The 14,410-nt window shown below is 37.4% G+C and overlaps 2 protein-coding genes across 4 annotated transcripts in view; one reads left to right on the top strand and one right to left on the bottom strand.

Moving 5' to 3' along the window:
* The first annotated feature begins 1,456 nt into the window (after positions 1–1,456).
* Positions 1,457–7,916, top strand: LOC143292447 (uncharacterized). 3 transcript variants are annotated; one of them, XM_076602729.1, is made up of 3 exons: positions 1,457–1,530; positions 2,724–3,426; positions 4,089–7,916. In XM_076602729.1, the coding sequence occupies exons 2-3, from the start codon at positions 2,742–2,744 to the stop codon at positions 4,436–4,438; spliced, it is 1,035 nt and encodes a 344-aa protein (XP_076458844.1). In that variant the 5' UTR covers positions 1,457–1,530; positions 2,724–2,741; the 3' UTR covers positions 4,439–7,916. The 3 variants fall into 3 exon arrangements, with proteins under 3 accessions (XP_076458844.1, XP_076458842.1, XP_076458843.1); XM_076602727.1 differs by lacking the exon at positions 1,457–1,530 and adding an exon at positions 1,569–2,170; XM_076602728.1 differs by lacking the exon at positions 1,457–1,530 and adding an exon at positions 1,571–2,266 and having other exon boundaries at positions 4,089–7,915.
* A 2,008-nt stretch (positions 7,917–9,924) lies between these two features.
* LOC143292446 (tRNA wybutosine-synthesizing protein 3 homolog) overlaps positions 9,925–14,410 on the bottom strand; it is a 5,070-nt gene continuing 584 nt past the window's right edge. Inside the window, exons 2-7 of the mRNA XM_076602726.1 lie at positions 13,971–14,051; positions 13,155–13,253; positions 11,871–11,942; positions 11,141–11,209; positions 10,705–10,769; positions 9,925–10,181 (exon numbers count right to left, since the gene is read on the bottom strand). Coding sequence (XP_076458841.1) covers positions 9,956–10,181; positions 10,705–10,769; positions 11,141–11,209; positions 11,871–11,942; positions 13,155–13,253; positions 13,971–14,051 — 612 coding nt within the window. The 3' untranslated portion in view covers positions 9,925–9,955. The remainder of the gene's footprint in view (positions 10,182–10,704; positions 10,770–11,140; positions 11,210–11,870; positions 11,943–13,154; positions 13,254–13,970; positions 14,052–14,410) is intronic.

Genomic DNA, 14,410 nt, shown 5'->3' with positions numbered 1-14,410 from the left:
GTGCTAGAATACAGGGCATCATAGTAACCAAACTCTCAACAACAAGAGAATCACGCCTCCTTTTTTAATCTGATCACAGGTTTTCATGGAAAAATCATGAAGACCTAGACCACAAAAACCAACAACTCCGACACATGGGGAGAGAAGCCTTGAGTTTTATGCAGGAAAATCAGCCATAAACAAAGAACTGAAATAACATGATCTACCCAACATCTTGCAATGTATGTAACAAAACTTGAATATGGATGTAATGCCCTCATTGCTTTTGCTGCATGAAGAGTCTCTGAGAAGAATGAAAATCTGAACAGCTACAAGTGGAAAAAAAGGGATTTTGCAGGTAAATCATTTTGTTATTACAAATTCAAAGTCAGGAAACAGTCACACACAAAAATGTTAAGCAAAAGGTACTTTAAATCCACTGGATATTGATATGACAGCAGCAAAAGATAAGAGGTTAAAAAAAGACTTGAACAAGATAGAAGCATGATAGACCCCCCAAAAAAGGCACCACATTCCATAATGGCAGTCAAAAGAAGAAGTGCATTGACCATATTCAAATGTTCTCTGAGAAGGAGTTTTTGCAGATGGATATCAGCATGAATAGAAATGTAAAAAAAAAATTAAAAATCAAAATCTAGTACAAAGAGGTCAGCTCCCCTTTTGTTGTTATTTGTGTGTGTTTTTTTTTTTTTTTTTTTTTTTTTTTTTTTTTCACATAGCCATTTGAGGGAATGAAACAGATACAGAGCGGCATCGGCTGATGTGGACGAATGGAAAAGAAATTGTGCAGCAAGACTAAGAACCTTAATTCCAAACAGAAGATAATTTGAGCATCCAGCTAAAAATGATTTTCAAGAAAAGATATGTGAACGGACAGAAAATGATTTCTTTGGTATCCTGGGAGAAAAAGCACCTTCTGCTCCATAGTTTAGGGGTGAAATTGACAGATCAAAGATATGTTGGAAGAAGACAGTTTGCTCAAGGAAAAAAGACTGATGTAAGTGCATGTGTGAGAGAGAGACAGAGAGAGAGAAAATGGTAAGCAGAAACAAATCAATGAACATCTGGCACAGTAACCTGAAGACAAACAACCAACTGATGAGATACAGCGGAGTACAGCTAGAGAAGGTGAGCCAAGATTAAAAAAAAAGAAAAAAAAAAGAAGACATAATGATGTTTCATGCAGTGCCCAAGCTCACTGGCAATGATGGTGATGATTGTGTGCGTGTGAAAAATGTAGGTCAGGTCACATCGGTTTTTTTCTTGAACATAATTCTAGTTCAATGTTTGGGGGCGGGGGTTAAGAGAATTCTATTAATTATTTCCTTTTTATCATTGTCATCCATTGCAAGTTATTGTACGCATCCCTGGAAGTTGTGACATGTCGCTTTTGGTCAATTCTGTGATAATGGACATAACCGAAGAAATCGAAAATAGGTTCATGGAAGTTGTTTCCCTTTAAGACTTGGAGACGGTTGTGGGGATAAAAACACCGATTTTGTCTTCAATCTGCCCATCATTTAAGCTGTGGTGTGTATATCAAACGTTAATATGTACGGTTGATCTAGTGTCTCTATTGATGCCCCATGGAATACATGGTCTGCCGTCGACAAGATTAAAGAAACTGTCTCGTTTGTTCGTTCTCTTTTCATTATACAAGGTGAACACAGTTGGCCAAACTGTAATCATTTTCGCTGAGTCAGACAACGTTATGTAAAACTTACTACTGGGTCTGTTTTATCGCATTTCCTTGCTTTGGGTGTTTTATGTCACAGTAGATAAGATTCCAAATTAAGTATATTAATTGAACTACTCTGCTCAAAACACTGTTGGTCAGACATTGCCTCGTCAACAGGCAGTACTTCATCTTCATTCGTCGAGTGTCCACAATCATCAGTGATATTGTAATATCTCGTATTAAATTCTCATAGTAGGGCCCATAGACCCACAGAACACATTTTTTTAATAAAGGAAGACTGTGTGACCATGAAGACGGAAGACTGAAGCCTCGGTCGGAAAAGACTGTTGCCTCGCACATCAGGAAATGGGGTATTGCACCGGATTGCAAAATTGCCGACATCTATTTTTAGAAACCAGGACTTCCTACACGTGGAACTTTTTACGGAGAATGTGGGGATCGACACAAGGAAATAAAAAGGAAATCCACTCAGTGAGTTACGACGTATTAGACCTGAAAGTAATATCAGCGTAAGACATTTGTCACTGATCGAGTGTACTCTGGACAGAATACCAGAAACAACGCTCTGTAAGTATCGGTTAAGTGCTGTATCTGATTACAGACGTGGTGAAGTACAAGTTTACTATATGACTTGTACAACTTAAGTTAAAATATTTGTTTGTAACTCATTAAGTGAACTTTATTGTTAATCATTGTCAGTGTCTGAAGAATGTACACATTTTGCACAAATGTTGGGGTTTATTTCAAATATAATTCAGCCTGATGTGCTGAATAAACACAATGCGGCATTATTTAATTTTGTATTGTTTCCTGTTCATGTCTTTGGCAGATTCAGTTTCAGTTTAAAGTTTTCAAAGCATGTTGACAGTGGTTGATTCATTCAGTATGTGTGTGTGTGTGTGTGTGTGTGTGTGTGTGTGTGTGTGTGTATACATGTAAGTGTGTGTGTGTGTGTGTGTGTGTGTTTTGATGTGTTTGATGATGATATATTCAAATTCTATTTCTTTTCTTTCTTTTTTGTCAGGAAACTGCCAAATTCAAGATGACTGAAGCTTACCAGCTTGTATTTGGAATCATTGCTGATGTACAGTATGCTGATGCTGATGATGGCTCAAACTTCGCACAAACAAGGCGCCGCTATTATAGAACAGCACTGGAATCCCTCAAGAAAGCTGTGACCACCTGGAATACCTCATACAGCAACCTTGCCTTTGTTCTACAGTTGGGAGACCTCATTGATGGTGTCAACAAACGCAAATATGGAAAACAGGTAGCAGAAAATGCCTTAAAAGCTGCCTTGGTGCCATTCAGAGAGATGGCGTGTCCTACATACCACATGGTTGGCAACCATGATTTGTACAATCTGACCCGCACAGAGTGCTTGGAATCAGAGCTGAACTGCAGCAGGTTGCCAACAGTGGAGGGAGTTGAAGGTGCTTTGTATTATTCAGTGCTGGTTCATCCACAACTCAAGATAATAGTTTTGGATTCATACGATGTGGGCGTTCTCGGCTACAGTGATTGTCCAGATCATCCACACTTTCTGGAAGCACAGCGCATTCTTGAAGAGGAAAACCCCAACGATGAGAAGAACTCTGCTGTTGGCTTGAAAGGTGTGTCAAGGAGGTTTGTGGCATACAATGGTGGCATTGGGAAGCAGCAGTTGGCTTGGCTGGATGAGCAGCTGACCAAAGCAGATTCACAGGAACAGAATGTTCTTATATGTGGTGAGTTTCTGGACATTGCTGCCAACGTATTTCTCTGATTCATTTATTTTATTTTATTTTATTTTGGGGGAGGGGAGTGGGAGGTGGGGGGCTGAGAGGAGGTGAGTTGGTGGAAATGTAAAAATATCACTATTATTAGATAAAGTAAGGGAACTGAGATAAAACTGTGTTTACCACTGTATGTGTTTATATGGACTCTTAAAAATGAGACCCAGGAAAATTGATATCTTTACTTGGTGTGGATCTGAAGTCTATAAATCTCATACTTATTTAAGTAATTATCCTATTTCATTTATGCATGTTGGGGATTTCCATCTTTTAAAGTCAGATTGTAGTTGAATATATTGTTTGTTTGTTTGTGTTTTTGTTGGGTTCTCTCTCTCTCTAATTTAGTTTAAATATTCAGATACAGTTTGGTACAAAGTGGCTCTCCTTCCTATGCCTTTTGCTCTATCTTATTCATCTGTATTGTGAACCAATAAAAGGTGAAAGCAGAGAAATAATTGAGTATTAAATAGATTCAATAAAACATACACTAGTGTATGAATTTAAAAGAAGGGAAATGATCATGGGTATTATGAAATTTCTCAGACTTTTTAGAGTTGTGATGCCATTACAGAGAGTAACATGTAAAATCATCGAGATTGCTGACTACTCCACAGGACATGTCCAGCTGAACTCCAAAGTAGCATCTTCGGATGCAGATGTGGGGACCTGCCTGGCATGGAACTACGCAGAGGTGCAGGAAGTCCTGCACTCACATGGGTGTGTGGTGGGATGCCTGATGGGGCACGACCACGATGGTTCCTACTTCATCGACTCAGTGGGCATTCATCAGCTGGTGATGAACGGTGTGATTGAAACCCCTCCTGGCACCGACGCCTTTGCCACAGCATTCCTGCATGAGAGAACTCTGGAGATCCAGGGTCATGGTGTGGTGCCCTCTGCATCCATGCCTCTCAGATACTTTGTGGGTGGTGAAAGGTGCATATCAAAAGGTGAAAGCTGTTGATGTCCAGTTCCTCATGTAGAAAAGCGTATCTGACAATCTTGTTTGAAAGTAAACTGTATCTTGTTGATCTCAAATATCAAAGCATACTTTTGTTTGAAATCTTAATGTGAAATTTTGCTTTGATCATGAACATATCAATATGTTTAGGTTGTATTTTTCATTTATTGCGAAGACTTCTGAAGTGTGCTTTGTGTGTACTATCCTTGTACATCAGTTTTATTTTATGGAGCATGTATACTTTACTGTTATTAAAAACCGTTCAAGCAAAATTTTTAAATGTGCACTTGTATATATTCAGAAAGTAGCAAAATGGCAGTCACATTCCTCTATAGCTGTAACTATTGTTAAGAAGAAGGAGGAAAAAAGAAGAAAAAAAAAGAAAGATATATTTGGTTTGGGGATAATCAGGCACAATTTTTTATTTGGAAAAAATTAGTGGTTACTTATATTTTTGTAACGTGTTTATAAAACATCACTGTGCTGTCTAGTTATGATTGTCTTAGGGGGAAAAAAACTTGTTGCAAGTGTGTTCATTGATGTATTGTGTTACAATATTATTAGGGACAGTCCACAACATTTCATCAACAAGTGTGTGAATGAATGATTTGTGTTACAGTATCAGGGACAGTCCACATTTTCATTTTATTTATTGTTGTTTATTTCTATTATTGTTTGATATATTTTTTGTTAATCAAAGTAGTCTTGTCTCTATATTCATACTGCTTCTTGATTATTACCATCTCTCCATATCTCAAAATGTGTGAAAGAAATAAAAATCACTGCTCTTTGCTACAGACTGATGAAAGTTATTTTAATTATCACTTTTTCAGTGTTCAGTTTATAAAATTTAACAGTAAGTTTGTTTTTTTTCGCTGATTGAGTCAGTAAAAAAAAAAAAGACAAACATTTTTCTTATCAACTCTTGTTAGTGTGTGCTAAATATTCACATTTTCTTTTGTTGGTATACATGTTAGAACTTGTGTATCTATTTATATTACAGTACTCATTTACATATGAAGTTATATATTTGTGCATCTATGTTTTTGTTTTAACAGGTTTCATACCAGTATGAAACCTAAAGCATTATCTTTTCATGTTTGTGTGCTTGCACCCTAACAGGTGTAATGCTAGTCTGAAACCAAAAGCATAATCTTTTAACATTTGAGGGTTTGCACAATATCCATATTCATGGGCACTTGTTAACATTTTAACGTTTCTGGTTGAAATGTCTGTTTCTCTGTGATGACTTCTGCTATCACTGTGTCTGAAAGACGCCCATCATTATATACTTGGGACTAAACCACATCTGTTAATACAGAGGAGGAAAAAGAGCCTGGTAGAGTTGATGATGATGATATGGATACGTATATTGCACCTATCCTTGGTGGTAGACCAAGCTCTAAGTGCTTTACAAACACGGTTCATTTGCACAACAGGCTGCCTACCTGGGTAGAGCCGACTTACGGCTGCCACTGGGCGCTCATCATTCATTTCCTGTGTCATTCAGTCAGCTTTCAGGCACTCACACATACACACTCAGACAAACATGTAACATTTTACATGTATGACAGTTTTGTATATTTACCCCGCCTTGTAGGCAGCCACACTACGTTTTCTGGGGTGTGTATGCTAGGTGTGTTCTTATTTCCATAACCTACCAAGCGCCGACATAGATTACAGGATCTTTAACATGTGTATTTGATCTTCTGCGTGCATGTACACATGAATGGGGTCCAAGCACTAGTAGGTCTGCACATATCTTGACCTGGGAGTTCTGGCATGTTCTTGAAAATGTACCATAGATGATCCATACCAATCAATAATATATATGAATGTATTGATGCAGGCATAAGTGCTTCAACTCAGGATGTTTTCTTCCCTCCCTTGAAGTTGAAATTTTTAAATCAGATGCATTTTTGTTTTGTCTTGTTTTGAAGAAGATTCCAGTGAGAATCTGTTGATTTAGACAGTGCAATACGTTGAGAAAGGCTTAAGTAAAGTGTAAGAGCGTACACACATGTATGCACATACATGTATACTCATTAACACTGGATCAAACTGAAAAAGTGCAAAGAAAAAGGAAGTTTGCCAGCATGACTGATCAATTTTGTCTCATGTTTGTTTTTCTGTCACATCAAATGAATTGTGTTTTTGTTGTACTGATGATTCCAGTGAGAATTTGATGAATCAGATAGTACAGTCCCCAGAGGCTGGGGTTCCAGGAAGTATATTGTCAAGTCTGTGTTTAGCAGGCTGTGTGCATATGCATCCTGTGATCAAGTTTGCATTCATGTGTGTATGTGCATGTATTAATCTATTTTCATTTTCTCACTCCTTTACCAGATATTAGGATTGAAAGTGTTATTTATGCTGCATGATGTGGGTGGGGGTTGGGAGGGTGGGGGGGACATTCATATGGACAGCTTTTTTCTTAGACATTTCTTTGTTGTTTTTTCACACAACCTTTGGTCTTTCTTCAAGCACTGCTTTCGCTGTTTGATGGGCATAAGCAGATGATTTGAGACTTGCTGAAAGACAGATTTTGCACAAGCAACAGACTCACAAAATGCAGTCATAAAAGAAATATATTGTGCAAGTGAAGACAACAGATGGGCCCCTGAGGTCAGCAATCTTCATAGAATTCATGAAGAACTCAGTTCACAGACTGTGATGAATTTAAAGACTGGAAATATAAGTGAAAATTTGGTGGAGTGTACATATTAATGATTAATCATGTCATTTCGAAATTCAGAGTGAATAGAATTGACAGGCAAAAACCTGGCTTTCCATACTTTTAGATATATTCTGGCTACAGGCTGATGTGCATGAAGACTGATCCTCTGCCCTGTGACTGAATTTCCAGAGCAGCAGCAGCTCATGGCTGCATCTTCATCTTTCCATGTGTCATTTTGTTTGTATTCATCTGAGCACTGTTAAGTTTTTCATAGTTTAAAATAGCTGTTGTTTCAGTTTTGCTGCTTCTGTTTTGATGACCTTTTTTTCTTCTTTTTATACTTGGGGAAAAAATAAAGTATGCAGTAACACTGTGAGTTTTATAGATACTTAAGGTTTTTGTGCACATGGTTTGACTGTTTTCAGTGCTATGTGTTGAGTTGTTTTTTTTTGGGGGGGGGGTGTTTTTTGCTTTTTCCCCCCCCCCATTCATTTTGTTAATGGTGACTAAATTTTGGAACATTTGATTTGTTCGTGTCAGTTGTATGGTGACAGAGTACAATAACAGGTGAAAGATATAAGTTTCAGTTTGAAACTGTGTGTGATGTATGCTAGTCTTCTTTGTTCATGGGCTGCAACTCCCGCATTCCTTCGTATGTACACGAGTGGGCTTTTACATGTATGACCATTTTAACCCCGCCAAGTAGGCAACCATACTCTATTTTCAGGGTGTGCATGCTGGGTATGTTCTTGTTTCCATTCATAAACCACCGAATGCTGACATGGATTACAGGATCTTTAACGTGCATAATTGCTTGCGTATACACATGAAGGGGGTTCAGGCACAAGCATGTCTGCACATATGTGGACCTGGGAGATCGGAAAAATCTCCACCCTTTACCCACCAGGCGCCATTACCAAGATTCAAATCCGGGACCCTCAGACTGAAAGTCCACACTTTAACGACTAGGCTATTGCCGCCATCATTTATGCTAGTGATCTCTTTCTTCTTCATGACAATTACATGACTGAAGGTACAGAAACAACCAGCCTGAAGGGTATGCACAGACACAGTTTCAGTTTCTCAAGGAGGCAGACACTGCATTTGGACAAATCCATATACACTACACCTCATCTGCTAGGCAGATGCCTGCCCAGTAGCTTAACTCAAAGCGCTTAGTCAGGCCTTGAGTGCATGTACATATTTGCGTACCTACCACAGTGGATTAGTCAGGCCTTGAGTGCATGTACATATTTGTGTACCTACCACAGTGGATTAGTCAGGCCTTGAGTGCATGGACATATTTGTGTACCTACCACAGTGGATTAGTCAGGCCTTGAGTGCATGTACATATCTGTGTACCTATCACAGTGGATTAGTCAGGCCTTGAGTGCATGCACATATTTGCGTACCTACCACAGTGGATTAGTCAGGCCTTGAGTGCATGTACATATTTGTGTACCTATCACAGTGGATTAGTCAGGCCTTGAGTGCATGGACATATCTGTGTACCTATCACAGTGGATTAGTCAGGCCTTGAGTGCATGGACATATTTGTGTACCTATCACAGTGGATTAGTCAGGCCTTGAGTGCATGGACATATTTGTGTACCTACCACAGTGGATTAGTCAGGCCTTGAGTGCATGGACATATTTGTGTGCCTACCAGTGGATAAGTCAGGCATCGAGTGCATGTACATATTTGTGTACCTACCACAGTGGATTAGTCAGGCCTTGAGTGCATGGACATATCTGTGTACCTATCACAGTGGATTTCTTCTGTAGAATTTCGCCAGAGGACAACACTCGTTGCCATGGATTCTTTTTCAATGCCCTAAGTGCATGCTGCACACAGGACCTCGGTTTATCATCTCATCTGGACTCAGTTTGATTTTCCAGTCAAACTTGGGGGAAAGGGTGAGAGTGGGCTTCAAACCCAAACCAACACAGACTCACTGTATCGCCAGATGAGCATCTTTACCATTCTGCCACCTCCCTCCTGCACAGACACAGACAGAAGCAAACATATGCATGGAGAAAGCAAAACAGAAGGATGAAAGCACGCTTGCACGCATACATACAAATGCATGCTCGCTGTTAGTGGATCAGAAAAAAAAGAGTAAAAAGGACACACATTTCTTGACGGGTGCAATAGCCGAATGGTTAAAGCACTGGACTTTCAATCTGAGGGTCCTGGGTTCGAATCTCGGTGCTCCTGGTGGGTAAAGGGTGGAGATTTTTCCGATCTCCCAGGTCAACATATGTGCAGACCTGCTAGTGCCTGAACTCCCTTCGTGTGTATGCGCACGCAGAAGATCAAATACACATGTTAAAGATCCTGTAATCCATGTCAGCGTTCGGTGGGTTATGGAAACAAGAATATACCCAGCATGCACCCCCCCGAAAACGGAGTATGGCTGCCTACATGGCGGGGTAAATAAAAACGGTCATACACGTAAAATGTTACATGTCTGTCTGAGTGTGTACGCGTGTGCGTCTGAAATATGATTGAATGACACAGGAAACGAATGATGAGCGCCCATTGGCAGCTGTCAGTCGGCTCTACCCAGGTAGGCAGCCTGTGGTGCAAATGTCCCCGTGTATGTAAAACGCTTAGAGCTTGGTCTCTGACCGAGGATAGGCGCTATATAAGTATCCACATCAATCAATCAAACATTTTGCTATCATGGACGAATGAACTTAAGAAAAAAAAGTCACTGAACTATGATTCATGTCCTGTGTGTGAAACTGCTGTTTGCTTTACTGTGATGCCGACACACACCAAAATAGATATGAAACAGAAAGACACCAGAGCTGTACAGTTTTTCATTTCTTTGTTTTTTTCAACTTGTTTCTTCAAACAACAAACAGTCAAAACATTCCTCAATATCACCACTGTCTTTTGAGTTCTGGGAGTTGGTCACGTTTGTGGGCAAAAGATCCTGTGTGTGATGATGTCCATCAGAAAGCTCATCTGAAGTCATCTGATGATGCTTGCCTTGGCCATGTTTTCCTTGTGCCGCTTTCTCTTCTTGATTTTCAATCATGCACTTGAAGTTGGTGAAGAATCTGACCAAAAAAAAAAAGAAGAAAAAAGAAATGATAACAACTGCAAATGAATAATCTGCATGTTATATATTTGTTCATGGAGACATGACAACTGTGCTCATGTGTAAAGCAATAAAAGAATCAGTACAGTCTAGAGCCGTAACAGTTCAACTAAAAAAAAAATAAACTGTGCAAAAAACAAAAAAAATATTTAATCTGAATAACTGACATGAACCAGGATATATATATTTCATTTTAAAATGACCGCAGGAAAAAATATTACATACAAGATATTATCTTGGCATATCAAATACATAAGGGGGGAAAACTCCATTTCAGCCTCCAACTCATATTTGTTTTCATAAAGCTTTTCTCTCTGTCCAATAATGAGGAAGTGTGTTAGCATGCATGTACATGTATATATATGTTTCTGCTTTTGTATGCTCTCAGATGTGACAGTAGAGAGAAGGAGAAAAAAAAAAAAAAAACGGCCTTATAAATCAAAATGCTTAAACTGAAAACAAACTGTTCCGGGTCTACCAACCTGGCAATCCTGCCGATGTTCTCTTGCATCTTCTTGTTGGCGCATTGGACAAGGTGATCAATGTACTGCAAAGAGAAAGAGATAGCTGACACCATGCTTCAGATTGTTACAGAGAAAGGGATGAATGATAAATCAACAAAGCATTTTTTTTCTTATGGTTCCATCTCTGAATCAAAATGAATACATTTTTGGAAAAGACATATATCCATACCGAAATATTATTTCTGGTGCGTGTATACATTTTGTCTAAAGCAGTAAAAACATTTAAAGCAATGAGAAAGTAACAGTCAGAACTTTTATTATATATGGTATGCTCTTATATAAAACAAAATCAAAATTAAAGTCAACTGTACTGCACACAACATTGGTACTCTTTCTTATGAATATGACCCATGAAACATAAAATGACTCATAAAACATAAAACAAAACTTTTACCATGTCTGAAACAAGGACCTGTCCTTCATAAGAAAGTGGAACCTCCAGGCAGTGTGTGCTCCTTACAGCCTGAAAAACCAGTAGTCTATTTTACCACAAAAATAAATCCAGCTTTGATCAACATTTCTTTCTACCAATAAGAACACAGAAAGATATTTCACAATCATATTCTGCATAAAAGAAACAAAAAAGAATGCAGAACGGAAAGTAATAGAAAGGTCTGATAAACGTAAAGTAAAACCTGAAAAAGATAACAAAATGCGTTAAATTTCTTGTCAGTAAATTCATGAAAATGGCTTCGTTAACAAGATTTTCATGTGTTATTTTTTCCTCGTAATTTTCAAATCAAAATGAACATAATAACAACACTGAAGAGGATAAGTTTAATATATAGTGATGCAAGGAAAATAAACTACATGTAAGAAAACCATAATGATTTGGCATCTTTTTATTCTATTTTCATAGATTTATTTGACACGATGAAAAATTCACAAATAAAAGGATTTTTTTTTTCTTTCACAAATCAATATAAATCATTAAAAATAAAATTTAAAGGCAAAAATAATGCAAACTGACGAATGGAGTTATACATCATACAGCATCCAGTACTGTACCTGACAGCATCCAGTATTGTACCTAATCCAGTGTATTATGCATGCAACAGATACTAATCTTTTAAAACTAAAACCCATTTGTATGATGTGTCACAGACAACATGACACTCACTCACCACTACAATCTTTCCTTTCCCGCCAATTGAAATTCCTGAATTTCTGAACCCAGAAGCTACTGCTGTTGTATGCTGGAAAAGAAATGTCTCAAAAATAATATATAAAAAAAGTATCCTGTAATCACTTCTTAAAGCATGTTTTTGTGTGTAAAAATACCAGTGAGACACAAGTTCTAGTAAAAATTTTTTTAAAAATTAGAATTTTAGTAGTTCTTTCAAGGAGTGTTTGTGTTAATATGATATATACTGACATCACAAAAGAAGAGTATACAACACTCAGAAAAGTGCTAACCTCAATGCTGAGCATTATATCTAATTACCTCCCCTAACTCCACGTAGTGAGGAACCTTTTGAGAATTCCCTGAATCCAAATAAGAATACATATCACAAATAAAATCTAAAAGATTAGTCCTTGGTCCATAGCTGATAAAACCACAAACTTTCAGAAGAAATATATCACCAGGTCTTTGTGCAATCCTACAAACAAACGCCAACTGTTACTCTTTTGTCATGTCTTACAAACTGTGTGTCTGACAAAGAAATGTTATTCTTTTCTCATATCTCTTACTAATGATGCGTCTTTTAAAAGTTCCCTGGATCCAGATACTGACCCAGATCACAACCCAAATGTAAATGACTGGTCCTTGGTTCATAGCCAACATTTCCACAAAAGTTTAGAAAAATCTGTCCAGAACTGTTTGTGTGGTCCTGAAGACAAACAAACAAACAGTAAATGGAGTAATAACAGCATCAACAAATCCTCTGTGTAGTCATGTCAGTTTGCTACCCATCTCTTGAAATAGAGCTGTCAACACCCTATGACATTTAAGTGTTTATGTGTGAAAGGAGAGACTGGGGGAGGAGGTGTCTTTTAAAAGAAACTTAATATTTTCATTTTCAAGTGTCCTGTGTCCCATAAACCAACCACAATTTATCATTTGTAAACCATACTTGAAGATCTGATTTGTTGTATATATATTAAATAATCATACAAATGTCTTCCTCTTTTTTTTCCTTGTCCACATTTCTTTACTACATTGTTCCTTGTGTATCCTATTAATTCTGTGTAAACATAAAAAGGAATCTTATAAAACTCAAGTTGAGACCTCAATTGTCATTAAAAAGAAAGGGAAAAAAAAAGAAAGAAGAATTTCTAACATAAAAAAGTGTGTGTGTGTGTGTGTGTGTGTGTGAGTGTGTATGTGTGTGTTGGGTGGTGGGGGAATAAGAAGACAGACTGTATGTGAGGGATGATAACAAATACAAACAGAGAAAAAAGCTCACCAGATGCTTAGCAAACTGGAGTGTGCGAACTTGTATGTGCATCACCATTGGTTCAAACTTGAAAACTGCTGCTCCTTTCATGTTCTGCAAGCTTGTTTTCTGTGAAGACAAATATACATATAAACATAAAATGAATATACACAGGAGCTGGTTTTTTCTTTCGGTTTTTACAATAAGAAAAAAAAAGCTTTATATCTGTTCATGTACTTTTCCAATATACCAAGGTTATGATGTGTTTGTTCTGTCTTGTTTGTGTTTTCTGTGTAATGTGTGTTAGACCAGAAGGCACTATCCAGTCCAGAATAAATGTTTTTTTATGTTGGCATTTGTTTGCATTTTTCTTCCAGTTCCACCATCACAGGTGTGTAGTCGTTCATATCAAATGAAGGGAAACTGAAGCGACTGGGTCCTTTGTTTCAGTTATTTATTTTATTTTATTTTATTTTATTTAAAGAAACTAACAGTTTTCTGTCTTTGCTCCTCGTTTATTTACAAGAAGGTTGCTGGGAAACTCTATGCAACAAAGCCTTTGTCTCTCAATGACCAACTGTACATGTTTAGTGCTGTATTCATCATTTCATGTTTAGTGTTTTATATTCATTTCTTTCTCATCCTCATTTGGTTTTCTACAAATTAGTATAATAAAGTGACATTGTCAAACTGTTCAACACCATACTATTTGATTTTTCAATAAAGCATACTTTTCTCTTATAAGTTCTTATCTCCTTACCAGTATGGTGCTGGTGGGTCCATATTCTTTGCCCTCCTACAAAATACCCTCATTTTTTTATGTTACTGTCTATTCTTCAGACTTACAATACTGTCACAGCAGGCCTTCTCATGTGTGACATACAGCCAGTGACAGCCATGTTTCTGAACCTCCCCTTTTTCATCTGTCTGGAAGAAAAAAGATGACAACATTAAAAACATTATAAACTTTTGTACTTATATTTCATACTACTAATCTTTCACTTACACTGAAAACGATAATGAAAAAAACAACAACTGTCATATGAATACCCACTGGGAAGAAAGAGACAAGAATCATATTAAATTCTTATCTTTCTTTCAGAGTCCATGTTAACTAAGGAACTAATAAGCAAAAATAAATAAATAAATAATAATAATAATGAACATATATAATTGTCAGTTCTTATAAAAAGATTTGTCTTTTTGAAAAGAAAACACTAAAATCATTAAATAAAATATTATCAAGCCACAAAATACAAATAATTATGTCGATATTTGGCATGCAA

This window comes from Babylonia areolata, chromosome 18 (assembly GCF_041734735.1).
Source record: "Babylonia areolata isolate BAREFJ2019XMU chromosome 18, ASM4173473v1, whole genome shotgun sequence".
Lineage (NCBI taxonomy): Eukaryota > Metazoa > Mollusca > Gastropoda > Neogastropoda > Buccinidae > Babylonia > Babylonia areolata.
This window is presented reverse-complemented; position numbering and strand designations above follow the sequence as displayed.

Bases quoted from the DNA above. Each gene is read 5' to 3' on its own strand.
- LOC143292447 (XM_076602727.1), top strand. From the start codon at position 2,045: ATGGGGTATTGCACCGGATTGCAAAATTGCCGACATCTATTTTTAGAA. The intron at 2,171-2,723 runs GTGAGTTACGAC...CTTTTTTGTCAG, and splicing joins ATAAAAAGGAAATCCACTCA to GAAACTGCCAAATTCAAGAT. The intron at 3,427-4,088 runs GTGAGTTTCTGG...ACTACTCCACAG, and splicing joins ACAGAATGTTCTTATATGTG to GACATGTCCAGCTGAACTCC.